The 13,671-nt window shown below is 38.8% G+C and overlaps 2 protein-coding genes across 2 annotated transcripts; one reads left to right on the top strand and one right to left on the bottom strand.

The window, feature by feature from the left end:
- LOC136715538 (neurofilament light polypeptide) lies at positions 1–4,235 on the top strand. Its single transcript, XM_066692764.1, has 3 exons — positions 1–1,008; positions 1,489–1,613; positions 1,970–4,235. Exons 1-3 carry the CDS (start codon positions 7–9, stop codon positions 3,954–3,956), a joined length of 3,114 nt encoding a protein of 1,037 aa, XP_066548861.1. The 5' UTR covers positions 1–6; the 3' UTR covers positions 3,957–4,235.
- A 1,325-nt stretch (positions 4,236–5,560) lies between these two features.
- vdac2 (voltage-dependent anion channel 2) lies at positions 5,561–12,229 on the bottom strand. The gene is made up of 9 exons (XM_066692763.1): positions 12,077–12,229; positions 10,065–10,136; positions 9,631–9,680; positions 8,965–9,117; positions 8,825–8,877; positions 7,948–8,175; positions 7,544–7,694; positions 7,168–7,225; positions 5,561–6,534 (listed from the first exon to the last, which is right to left on the bottom strand). The coding sequence occupies exons 2-9, from the start codon at positions 10,129–10,131 to the stop codon at positions 6,443–6,445; spliced, it is 852 nt and encodes a 283-aa protein (XP_066548860.1). The 5' UTR covers positions 10,132–10,136; positions 12,077–12,229; the 3' UTR covers positions 5,561–6,442.
- Positions 12,230–13,671: the final 1,442 nt, after the last annotated feature.

Below are 13,671 nucleotides of genomic sequence, written 5' to 3'. Positions count from 1 at the left end.
TACAGCATGGAGTATCTCACAAGTTCTCCACACAGGAGACCCCACAGCGATGTCCTCCGATCTCAGCAAAAGAGACTCGGATCTCTGTTCCCCAGGAGCTCGGTGAACACCGGCAACACCTCGTCTTTCAAAAGGAGCAATGTGATGCTGAAAAATGAATACGGCTCCAATCTCAGCTTTGATTTTGCCAACCATGTCTCCGGAGAGCTGAAACTAACGCATATGAATGAAAAGGAGCTGCTGCAGGGGCTGAACGACCGCTTTGCCGGCTTCATAGACAAGGTGCGTCTGTTGGAGAGCCAGAACACGATTTTGGAGAAGGAAATTGAAGAACTTAGGCAGAAGAAAGCCAGCCCTTCATCCCTGGCTCAGGTCTACGACCCCGAGATTAAAGACCTGCGCAAACTTGTTCACGAAATCACTCAACAAAAGCGTCAAATTGAACAAGATCAGCAACATCTGGAGGAAGATTTCTATATTTTACGGGATAAATATGAAAACGAAGTTCGTCAGAAAACAGACACCGAGGCCAGCATAATGACATTGAAAAAAGATATTAATGACGCATACCTGTCTAAGATGGAACTGGAAAAGAAATCTCAGTCACTCGTTGAAGAGATCATTTTCCTGAAGAAAAACCACCAACAGGAGGTGTGTGAGATGTTGGCCCAAATCCAGGAAGCTCAAGTTGGGGTAGAAGTCAAAGATTTTGGCAAGGCAGACATCACTGCGGCTTTGAGGGATATCAGGAAGCAGCTTGAAGGTCACACCGGCTGCAGCATCCAGCAAGCCGAGGAGGGTTTCCGTGCTCGGGTGGAAAAACTGACCAAAGCCGCCGAAATCAACAGTGAAGCCCTGCGGGCCACCAGACAGGAAATCAACGAGCACAGAAGACACCTGCAGTCCAAGAGCATTGAGCTGGAGACGGTGAAAGGCACCAAAGAGGCTCTGGACAAACAGCTGAATGACCTCGAAGAAAGACACGATGCAGAAATCAGTCATTACCAGGTAAGAATATTATATATTGTTGACAGCTAAACGTAATAAAACTTGTGTTATACCCTCCAATGACATAAGTATATTAATAAGCGGTTAAAATATGTATTGCATAAATAAATAATCTGCATTACACTTTTAAACCTGAAAATCTATTCAAAAGACCTGCATATGTAGTCTTAATTTGACTAATTATAATTATTGTAAGATTTGTAACAATTTAAATGTTTAGTACTGATTTTTCTTTACATAAATATCATACAATATATATTTTTAAATAAATATAAATTATATAAAACAATATTTCAAAAAGAACATATCAACCAAATGGCATTAGCATTTTTAAAGAACTGAGCATTAAACAACATATGGATATGAAACTAATATTGACTGTATTATATCAGCCAATAATTCTCCATATTGTTTTATTCATCAGGACATATTGTGCTTGCTGAGCTATTGCGTTAATCTGATGTGATGATGCTTTTGCAGGACACCATCAGAGGACTGGAGCATGAACTAAAACATACAAAGTATGAGATGTCTGGCCACCTTAGGGAATACCAGGATCTGCTTAATGTCAAAATGGCACTGGATGTGGAAATTGCTTCTTACAGGTAATAATTAGTTTATGAAAAATCAACATTTCTGTGAAAAATACAGATAATTTGCTTTCTGACACAAATATATTGTTTAATCATTTACACGTTTTACACGCATGTTTAAAAATAATATAATTCATGGAATGTATGTGATTGAGCTCATGTTTTAATAAATTACTTTGATGTGTAACATTTTTCAGAACGATGATCTATAGATTTTATTAAAATGTAGAAAACACAGTACAACAGAGAATAACATTTGGTTCTGAATAATCCATGCCTAGTGGTCAGTATAAACATCCACATAATATTTACAAATTGCAAAATAATTGCCCTACCCTTTACCTTAGTAATTACATTTCTTTTTTTAGGAAACTTCTGGAAGGGGAAGAAACCCGCCTCTCTTCAGTGTCTGGTGCCCAGGGTTCAGTGCCTTATGTATACAGACAATCCCCAGTGTACACTCTCCCGAGCCTCACAAGGCCGAAGAGCAGGACTGCAAAGGCAGAACCACAATACAAGTTTGTGGAGGAGATCATAACAGAAACGACCAAGGAAGTAGAGATGATGGAGATTGAAGACATGGCGTCTGAGGGAACAAATGATGAGGATGACAAGATTGGAAAAGTGAGCAGTGAAGAGGAGGAGGGAGCTGAAGCTAAGGAGCCTGAAGAGGAACAGGGGACTCCATCTGAGGAGCAGCGAGAAGAGATATTAACCGAGACCACTGACCAGGGAGAAACTGCACCTGGAGGTGAGGAAGAGGAAGGTGCTGAAGAATTAGAGGAAGAGGGAGGTGCAGCTGAAGAAGAGGAAGAGGGAGGTGCTGCTGAAGAGGAACCTGCAGTGGAAGAGGCCCCAGAAGACGTGGAACCGGTGGAGGAAAAGGAAACCGACAACCCGAAGGTGGAGAAGGAAGTGAAGGAAGACATCGCTGAGGCAGTGAAGACCTTGGGGGAAGTCAAAAAAGCTGCTACAGAAAAAGCCCTAAAGGACACTACAGATGAAGTAAAAACACTGAGTGAAACTAAAGAGGCAGCAGAAGACAAAGTGGATGAATATGAATCTCAACAGAGCGACAGTGGAAAGATCTCAGAAAAGGATGAGACAGAAGCATCTCGATCAGATGTACCTCCTGAGGACAAACCCCAGAAAGAAGTAACAGATGACTCTGAAGACACAAAACGGGTGAGTCCTGTAAAAGAGAAAGTGGAGCTTAAACCAAAAGAGCAAACTGTCACAGCAGAGGAGAAACCTGAAAAGATCATCAGTCCAGAGAAAGAAACCCTCAAGGAACCCAGTGATGCAGACAGTTCAGTTAAACCACAAGGAAAGGTGCTCTCAAAACCTGATGCTGAGGAAGAGGAGAAACCCTCTGATGTCAAAGTAGAACTGAAGGAAAGTCCCGTAAAGGAAACTGTCAAGCAGGTGAAGACAGAGGAGGATGAACAGCTATCAGACTCGGATAAAGTTGTATCTGAAGATCTTCCAACAGAGGAAGTGGCAAGTCCATTGAAATCAAAAGATGATTCTTCAAAACCTGAAATAACTGCAGATACTAAAGCTGAATCCACAACCCCCTCAAAAGAGGAGAGTGTGAGTGAGTTGAAACCCACAGAGGGCAGCACTGCAGTGTCTGACCAAAGTGAGGCCAGAGCAGTGTCTGCAGACAAGCCCAGCGCATCAGTGGATAAAGCATTAGAAAAGGTCACGGCTACTGTAGAGAAAGTTACAGAGAAAGAATCAGAGGGACCCCAGAAGCCTGAGCCAAGCCCGTCTCCCAAAGCAGAGAGGGAAACTGACAGCACTGCAGATGCCAAAGAAGAGAAGACTGAAGAACCAGGGGTCACCACAATAGCTAAATTGGAGGAGCATGAGGTCAAATCTGAACAGACAGGAGATTCGCAAAAAGTAGAACCCAAACCTCAAGAGTCTGCAACAGACAGCAGGAAGTCAGGTGAAAGCACACCACCAGACAAAGCAGAAGTGAAGCACACAGAGGAGATTCCACAGAAAGAGAAGCCACAGGAAAGAGTAGGCAGGCAAGACTCTGAGGGCAAGGAACAAACAAGTAGCAGCTCTAAAGAGGAAAAGCCTGTTAAGGATTCACTGGTAAAAGACGAGGGCAAAGAAGAAAAAATAGTGACCAGTGATTTGAAAGAAAAGAAAGAGCCTCAAACAAAGTCAAAGGAAGAAGTCAAACTAGAAATTCAAGAGAACGGCTTTGATGAAAATGAAGCAGCCGTGGAGGATACAACTAAAACTAAAACGCAAGAAACAAAAGTACCAGAAAAGGAGCATCATGCTGACCCAGCTAAAGTAATAACAGAACCCATTGCTTCACAGAAAGACATCTAGGATGCGAGAGAAGTTAAATTGATAGACTGCATTAATGGCTACATTTAAAACTGCATGTGCAAAACTAAGCAATATAGCATAATGAATGTATGTGGAGGAAACAAATAAGTCTTCCAAATAAAAAATGAATAAATGCTTCACAATGCATGCATATTTTGCTTTCAAGGTTAACAATGTTGAATGTAACTAGAAGTTTAAAATGCCAAAATATATATACACATTGTGCCATACTTCAATGTAAAAGAGTTAAACTGAGTAATAAAAGTCATTTGCAAAGATTTTCATGTTCCACTTGCCTTTCTTCACGTGAAAAGTGTTGCTTTAAAGTTTGCTATAGTTCACATTACTTAATACATTAAAAGATGCATGGTTCTATGGAATATTTTTTTGCAAACTCAGCAATTAATAGTTTTATGTATATATGATTCAGTTTCCAAGACAGTCATTCACATATAGTCAGACAAGAGAGAAGTTTCTTTTGAAATATTAAGGAAAGGTTCCATATTTCAATTACAATATGCTTTCAGCAAAAATACACTTAAAATAGTTAAATTTTCTTGTACATTTTTTAGTAAAGTTGATCCTACCAGGTTGGTCAGATTTAGCAGTCTGACATTGATACAATTTAAAAACATTTTTTTGTCACTGTGACATGAGAGCTGTGGAGATCTAATACAGACTAAAATGGTTTTGATTTAAACTGTTGATATAGTCGGCCATGCAATGGGTGAATGGGACAGGTAACCATTCACAGCAAGACAACTGAGACTTACTGGAAGAAAAGTGTGGACTTTTTGAAATAGCTGAATTACTTTCAATGAAGAACATTTTAAAAATGCTTCAAATTCATACACATTTTGATTAGGAAAGGTTACAAGAAACCTACATTTTCATACTATCCTACATGGTTAAATAAATTGGATAAGGCTTGCCAGTATTCATTTGTCTTACTATAAACCACTTCTTAAGAACTAAAGGGCAATAAAGTTCTTGGTACAAAGGCCTCAGCTTTGCACTCATCCACCAACATCACTTACCTTGCAGTCCAATCAGGAGTTACCCAGCCCACTATTAACTGACATTGCTTACCTGCTCATATAGAGGGTAGGATGATTCTCTGTCCTCAACACCTATGGGATCTTCATGACAAACGTTCATCTACAAACTATGTCCCAGTGGAGTCATAAGTACTATGTGAAGGTGGCCTTCGAGCTCCACACACTGAGGACAATGAGGATTCAAGACTGGCTGGCACTATACACCCAAACAAAGTGTATTAATTGAATTTTAATGGTGTAAAAATATGCACTGGTCTACAGCACCACCTTGCTGTGGACTTCAGCTCTGCAAATGCATCACCACTAACACTAAGCAAACCATATTCAACAAGATCCATTTAAGTAAGCTGGCATATCAGATCAGTAACAGGGATACTGCAGTTTTCACGAGTATCAGCACCAAGTTGCACCTAAATGCTTCAGGCATGACTGTTCTCATTATATATCAGTTTGTCCAAAATACCTTCTCAATTTATAACTAAAGCAACACCCCATTTATTTATAAAAGGCGTGACTGACTTAAATTAATTCTAGATAAATCAGGCCTTCTTGGGTTCAAAGACTTTATTGAAAAGGTAACATACAAGGAAAGGAGTTGTGAGGTTTATCAGCAGTAGATTCGCCGGTCAACATGACAGGGCCTCGGTCAGCTTTAGTGTTTAATTCCATCTTAACATACCAGGAAAAAAAAAAAAAATTGGCATAAATGTTCACTTTAATTACCATGACCTACACTTCACTTCAAAGCATAAAATAAAAGTAGACCCAATTTCTTTAGCATGTAGGTCTCATGTCATTTGACAATTGCATCTTAAATAACCCTCTTTAGAAGAAAAGGGTGAGGAGAGGTTTTAGTGTCTAGTTCGGATTGTACTTGAGGTTTGCAAGTAGACCTGATAGCTGGCAAAACAAAAAAATGAGACTCACTTTGTATGTGATGAGAAAGAAGATACACAGCAGTTAAATAACAATCTCTTCTAAAGTACTAAAGTCAGACAAGATGGAGGTTTTTATTCTGCATTCAGGCAGATCAGGAATATTTAATTATTAAAAACGCTGTAGTAAATCAAAATGCACCCACGCCCCACACACCCCCACCATCTACATTCACCTAACCAAACGAATGGTAAAATAAACAAAAGCAAAACATGCACAAATGTCCACTTTTGATAAAGGTGTATTTCATCAGCATGGCAGCACACAGACATTAAAATGTATAAATGACTGATCTACTACAAGCATGTTTAATAACTAGAAACCAAATGTACAGAAACCAGCTAACAGGCAGCCTTCTAAAAGTATAAAGGATTGGGTCTCTCGGTGCTTCGAAAATTCCCTTTCAAAAATCCCCTGCTGGTCGAGTTGGAAATGCATTTAAGGCCAATTTCTTCTGATAATCCCTCAATTCTGAAGTTGCAGTGAAGACACTTAAGCCTCCAATTCCAACCCCAGACCCAGTTTGTGTCCACCAGCATTGATGCTCTTCCCATCAACAAGGGCAGACAAGGTAAGTTTTACACCTGTTACAGGAGAGGCAAAAGTTAATATCAGAGCCACTATTCAAAGCCTAGAATGAGTCTTATATAAATACAGTAAACACAGATAAAAGTTTGAAAAGTTAAGTCTTAGTCATTCCAGTTAAATTACAATGCTGTGGGTTTTAAACACATCTGTGGGTGGGATGCAGTGACTCAGGGAAATCTGCATTAATTGCGATACATTTATGCATTACATTACGATAGAATCAGACCCCCCGGGATTCACAAAAGAGGGTCATTGATGGCTTTGACAGTTTTTCGATCTACATACCCGTGGTAATTACTCTGCCTTGGTTGTTGAAAATTAATTGAGTGACTTTAGTTTCTGTTGTCGCTCACTGCTATATTTGACCACTTCACTGGTACTTTTACAAAAAAACATTCTGCTGTAAGTGTCACCTGGAGACCTGCGTAATTAAATTTTAAATGTATATAAAAAAATTATGAGAATGAACATTCGATCCCTTCCTAATAACTGAAGGAAAACTAATTACCAATTCAGTGGGATGCAAACTACCTGTGAGCACATATATAAGCCTACCTCAGACAATTATTACAGCCTCCCACACTGACTTGTGGGTGCCCAAAGCTACCAAACCAATCAGAAGCACATACCTGGCCTGAGGGTCTGGGAATAGCCAACGCCAATTAGGCTGGAATTATTCACTTTAGCCTGGAAAAACACACACAAGAATTAATGTTTAAACAACCCTAAATCTCAGAAACAAAGATATTAGACAGAAAACATTCATGACTGTAAATTCAAGTAATAAGCACATAATGTAACAATTTCTAAATTTCAACACCCAAGAGAGTACCTCAGTTTCTCACAAGGCAGGAAATGTGTAAAATTACATTGCAAGAAGTTTAATTTGTATAAACATTGATATTAAAACATACCTGAATGTATTATTGTAGGATACTTAAGCCCCATTACTAACCCTGCCACTGTTTCAAAAGCCACGGTTGACTGATGTTAACAGGTACTTACACTAATCGATGCGGTGGAGTCCAGCTGGTACTTCCCAGCGATGCCAAAGCGAGTGCTGTTGCTGCCTGCGGTCCATGCCAGATTGACAGATGTCTCCAGTTTGTCGCTCACCTTCTGGTAAATAGACCCTCCAAACTCTGAGCCATCATTACTGAAGCAGAAGGGACACGAATCAGAATGAACAAGACCTAAACTTGACTATACAATGGTTAATATGCATTTGTTAATAAACTACAGATTTTGCGATTCAATGTGTGCACGAAGTATTACATTACATAATCTGGTTAGCAAAGATAAGTGCCAAACTCACTCTCCTGTATATTAAAAAGGACACAAATTGTGAGGCGGCCTTAGTTCACAATCACTTCACAAATCAGTAGCATTTAACAAATTCTCAGACGTACACATTGGTGTGCAACTGGAAGTCTCCAGTCTTGTAACCGACAGCAAAGTTGTTCTGGGTCATCTTGGATTTGGCAGTGTCAAAGGTCATCTGATAGCCAGCAAGCCATCCTTCATAACCAACAACAGCTGCCCCATGGATCGCTGGTCCAGCAAAGTCAAAGTCAACGTCACAGCCCAGATTGACATACTCTCGCTTGTATGCGGTCTTGACTTTACCACTTTTCTTGCTGTTAGGAAAGGAAAAAAAAAAATGGAATTTTTACATTTAAAAATGTTTTTATACCAGTCCCCAACACTTCCTTAGGATATTGGCTGTAAAGTATGGATCTGCAGAAATGTTAAATGTGCAAAAATTTGAATTTGGTCCCGACAAACTACGAAGCAGTATCAATTTTTTTTTTTTTAATATAAAGTAATAAAGAATAAAATCAGGGGAGATTTCATAATAAAATAATGGAATGAATACTTTTACTCACAAATTACAACTTAATAAGATTGCAACCACCATCCTCAGCAGCATATCCTGTCTCACCTATAAGTTTCACATTTTGCAGAGTACAGCACTGAACAAATCTGTACAGCCAACCTGTGAATGTCTTGGAGTCACAAATTTTTCATTCACTCCCAGCTAAATGTTCATACAGAGACAAAGCTTTACTTCTAATTGCAGTGTTATTGACAACTTCTGAACCTTATCTAAAGATGTATACTCAAACTCACAGGAATTATTTTTTTCTGACACAGTCTCTAAAGCTTTTAATGGTTTGCATAGTTTAAGGTGCAATCATGCACATGTGAATGTGTTTGCAGTGCACCAAGTTCAGAGCTGTTCAGGAAGTCTCATTATTATTTTGACTATTCAATAAATAACCTTACCCAGTGTTTGGCGAGAAGGTTGTGTCAAATGTCAGCTTCAAACCTTTGGCAATCTAGAAGAATATCAATACGTATTAAGAATCTGAAGCAACTTGGACAGAAAATGTAAACAGCCATGTTATTTCTTGCTCAATGCACACCTGGTCTTCAATTGTGATTTCTGTTCCCAACGTGTTATCCGTGTTCCACTTCTCAGTGAAAGTCAGTCCATATTCAGACCACTTGTATTTGGTTTCCAGGCTTCCAATGACTTTGCTGGTGTCAGTGTTGGATGAGCCAGATGTTGTGAATTCCTGCACAAGCAAGAACATTTAACTTAATCATTCCTTAAAGACACAGCAGTAATTATAACAATCTAGTTTAGAAATTATATTCACCATATACAAGTTTTAAATCTAGATCAAATTTTTACACAAAACTCCATCTGCAACAATAGCTGTCCTGAATGCAGCTCTATTCTTTGGTGGTGTTTATTTGTACACCTTAATATGAATACTAAACGTGTATGCAAAGCACTAAGGTGTGCAAAAAAAGTGCTTGGCCTTAGAATTTGCAAATGCACATGGAACTGTAAGACTGCCCTACATTTAATGCAAATTATTAAAAAAAATTATAATAAAAAAAAAAATTATATATATATATACACACATACAAACACACACACACACATATATATATATATATATATATTAAGGTGAGATAAAAAAACTAAACATGACAATTAAAGTGCTGCCATAACTAATGCCAGTTTAATCTGGTAAAGTAAATACACACAAACAAACAAAAAACTCAAGGCTATTACTCACCACTCCACTAGCAGACTTGGTCTTTACTTCAAGTTTCACTACTCCAAACCCTGAAGCAAAAATAATTTTACACATAAGATTCATATTCTCAGTTCAGAAACTCTTTATAAATTTATCAACAGGAATAAACTTGCATTATGGGTGTGTTTAAACTGGTGGTATGCAGCAGCTGTCAGGGCTCATTTGAACCAACAGAATGAGCACTCAACTCCACAAGACAGTCATTGAGGTCACATCCATGAACAGGGATTTTACTCCAATTACTAGTCAATTCACCAAATTAACAGCAGTTTAACAAGAACATACTGTACTAAGAGTTGCTATATAATGTAGGCCTCATTTGAGACACTAGTACACTTTCAGTCTCATTTAAAATGCAACTTTAAAATATGAACATAGTGTTTATGCATGCGTGTCAAATAAAGTTACAATACCGTATCCTTTGTTAAAGATGTCTCGGGCAGATTTGCCAAGGTCACCATATGATGGAGGGACAGCCATTCTACCTGTGAAGACATTGCAATACCACAATAGATGTTGATGCCAAAAGTGAAGAAACAAAATACATAGATCACGCGATTAGACAGTTTGTTATACTTTTCTATGCATTAGAATACATCCGGAACATCGAGATACTTGTACTTATCACATATAGAAATCAGTACAAAAACAATGTAATTGTGTAACAAATCGGCTACACAGCAAGTACATACAACCAGAAAAAATGGAAATAGTTTAGTAAAATGTCACTACACATACAAGTTGTAGATATTATACAAGTTAGAATGCACCAATTATTTCCTGAGGCTGGTAATGAGTCAAACATTCTCAAGATGCAGCATAAGCACAACCCAGCTGGACTGGAATCCGAAAACTGCAAACTGACAGCTTAAACCAGAGGTCTTAATTATATATTTCATATTAAATCTGATGTGCATGTCACAGGTATGGGAAGGAGAAGTTGGCATCGATAAAAAAAAAAGTTATAAAAATGAATACATTCGAGTTAAGGCCACCATATTCCCAAGGATGGAAAACACAGCTATTCTAACGTGGCGATACTGCAGAAAGGTCAAACTATCCATCTGCAACTGCAGTCTTTTACACCATCAGTAGGCTATTTCAGCACACAGTCCTTCGATGTAATCTTACTTTCAGTTAAGATAGTAATAAGATAAACGGCTAGGCTGTCGATTGAGGTTTTAAAAATGAATGTGCATCGCCAGGTATAGAGTATGCATCATTCCTCCTGTGTGTTTAACATCAAAAGGGCTCAAGGATCAAACGGAATGGAGTTTTCACCTCTTACGTCAACGAGACTTTAATCCACAATGCACCTTGTTACAAATACAAGCATGGTTTTGGTTTTGCTTTCTGTACTGCAGTAACCTCAGCAATGACATATCAGCAAACTATTAACGACGTCCACTTGACACGTCCTGGAAAAATGTCATTTCCATTTAAACAAAACCATTAAGCATAAACCAAAATACAGCAAATAAATGAGTTTTCCGGGTTTAGAATCGCCGTGACGTCAGGCGACGTAAAGCTACCTAGTTAAAAAGTAAATGAATCCCAGTGACAATTTCATAGCATTTTAATTTTATTTTTTTTTAAATATGAAAATGCGGACTTACTTCAGTGCTGGTTGAAAAGGGACCAGCAGAAACGAATGTGACTTTTAGTTTAGCAAGGTTAACTAGAGGCAGCCATCTTGACATTAACTACATCCTCAATTCTTCGCCCGGTAAGTCCTGCTATGTAGCCCAGACCGATGGTTTCAGATTCACTGCATTTGACAGCAACAAGTTATTCCTATAAGAGCTTGTCACCAGTAATGCACTACGAAGCAGGACTATCACAAACTCATTTTCCTCATTTGCAACAAAGGACTTGCAGCGGATTTTTGGGTGGAGTTACACATGGTGCACACAGCGTGCGACAGTCTTAAAATAGATCGGTCAGTGTCAGCTTAAAATCTAATATATGCTAAATATTTATCTCCAAAGTGTGCTTCTTACATGCCAGAGACGAAAGAGGTATAGACAGTGCAAGAGCCCCAGCCCTGAACTACACATTGTCTGACCCTGCAATGTCTGTCCGTCATTCAAGCACAGAACTAAAGAAAAAAACATCTCAAGTTGCCTCTGGACACATTCATTTTAGACTGAAATGTCATTCTGCTCCACTTCCTAAAATCAGCTGAAAAACATCAAAGTTCAATATCTGAAAAGGGAATAGAAGTGCGTAACGAGTCCCTCCTGCCCCGGCCTGAACTATATTAAGCTCCACATCTGATCGGTAGTTATGCCGGACGTTCAAGCGAGATGTACCACCAGGCCTTAACAAAATAACAAAACTGAGCACAAGCAAGGAGATCAGAAAGGCCATATTTTGATGGATTATTGATTTCCTAACGTACATTGTGGACCTGTATCCTGCTTACCTGCTTTAGATGGAGCTGGGAGCTAAAGATATGCTCTTTTCTTGGCCGTTTCTGGGTTTATGCCGCGGCAGTCAATCTCTCCGGCTGGAGGGCGAAGTGAAGGAGACACTACTCTCGCAGCAACCCTGTCATAACCTCAAACCGCAGGACCCCATCGGGGAATGGCTTCAAAACGCCTGAGCATAAAAACGCAACATTGAACTTGAAACAAAATAAAGATATTTCATTTCATTTTCTTCGTTTTAATCTACATTTCTTATTAAACGGTGATCAATCGAATAGTGTATGCGGTGTGTACACCATTTATACAGAGCTGATAGAGTCAGGCAATGATTAGGATATTATGAAAAAAGGATCGCCATGGAAACATTTCAGGACCTCTGTATTACATGTGTGGTTTGTCAGTTTAGTGAAAGTAAAAGCGGATTTGTGTGAGATTTCTCCTGCCAAAGCTGGGCAATGCAGTTTGTTCTTGTATATTAGATAGAGATTCTCCATGTATTTGTTGAATGCTTCAGTATATGGAGACCACAGATGTAGCTAATTATGATGTATTCTCTTGTTAAACTCTTAACAGAGAAAACATTTTGCCACGTAGATGCCTGCAAATAGTTTGTCCCTCATTGTGTTTTGAGTTCCATGTGCAAACTGTAAGATTTGTGAATGTGTTTGCTATGACCCTTTTACATGTATGGAGTCAATGTCAAAACATTCACCTTGCTGTATAAACTATACAAAATTAGGTAAAATTAGGTCTACAAAGGATGGTTAACACATTGTTGCATTAAATGTAATAAACATCAATACAATTTAACAAACTGATAAAATGGTATCATCACACAAGGAAAGTTCATCTTAATGTGTAAAATGTATTAATTTGTATGAAAGCTGATAGTGGAGTAGCAGGACTTGTACATTTTAAGTCTTAAGGTGGAGGACTAGATACAGTTAAGTCCATAAATATGTGACAGTGACACAATAGTCAAGGAAACAATCAAGATGTGCTTTAAGAGTAGACTTTCATCTTTAATTTTAGGGTAGTTACATCCATTTTTATATGTGGTCCCCCCAATTTTAGGGGCTCAAAAGTATTTGGACAAACTAACATAATCATTAATTAAATTGTGAATTTCAATACTTGCTTGCAAATCCTTTGCAGTCAATGACTGCCTGAAGTCTGGAGCCCATAGACATCACCAGATGCTGGGTTTCTTCCCTGGTGTTGCTCTGCAAGGCCTGCACTGCAGCCGTCTTTAGTTCCTGCTTGTTCTTGGGGCGTTTTGCCATCAGTTTTGCCTTAGAAATCAAAACAAACCAATCAGAGAGATAGCAAAAACATTAGGTGTAACTATTTGGTATATTCTTAAAAAGAAAGAACGCACTGGTGAGCTCAGGAACACCAAAAGGCCCGGAAGACCATGGAAAACAACTGTGGTGGATGACAGAAGAATTATTTCCCTGATGAAGAAAAACCCCTTCACAACAGTTGGCCAGATCATGAAAACCCTCCAGGAGGTAGGCATATCTGTGTCAAAGTCAACACTCAAGAGAAGACTTCACCAGAGTAAATACAGACGGTTTACCACAAGATGGAA

Source organism: Amia ocellicauda, chromosome 20, assembly GCF_036373705.1.
Source record: "Amia ocellicauda isolate fAmiCal2 chromosome 20, fAmiCal2.hap1, whole genome shotgun sequence".
Classification (NCBI taxonomy): domain Eukaryota; kingdom Metazoa; phylum Chordata; class Actinopteri; order Amiiformes; family Amiidae; genus Amia; species Amia ocellicauda.
Note: the sequence above shows the minus strand (reverse complement) of the source record. Positions and strands in the feature narration are given on the sequence as shown.

Coding starts and splice junctions, on each gene's coding strand:
- LOC136715538 (XM_066692764.1), top strand. CDS start 7: ATGGAGTATCTCACAAGTTCTCCACACAGGAGACCCCACAGCGATGTC. Junction 1,009..1,488: donor CAGAAATCAGTCATTACCAG/GTAAGAATATTA, acceptor ATGCTTTTGCAG/GACACCATCAGAGGACTGGA. Junction 1,614..1,969: donor GTGGAAATTGCTTCTTACAG/GTAATAATTAGT, acceptor TTCTTTTTTTAG/GAAACTTCTGGAAGGGGAAG.
- vdac2 (XM_066692763.1), bottom strand. CDS start 10,131: ATGGCTGTCCCTCCATCATATGGTGACCTTGGCAAATCTGCCCGAGAC. Junction 9,681..10,064: donor CATCTTTAACAAAGGATACG/GTATTGTAACTT, acceptor TTTTTGCTTCAG/GGTTTGGAGTAGTGAAACTT. Junction 8,878..8,964: donor AAATCACAATTGAAGACCAG/GTGTGCATTGAG, acceptor ATATTCTTCTAG/ATTGCCAAAGGTTTGAAGCT.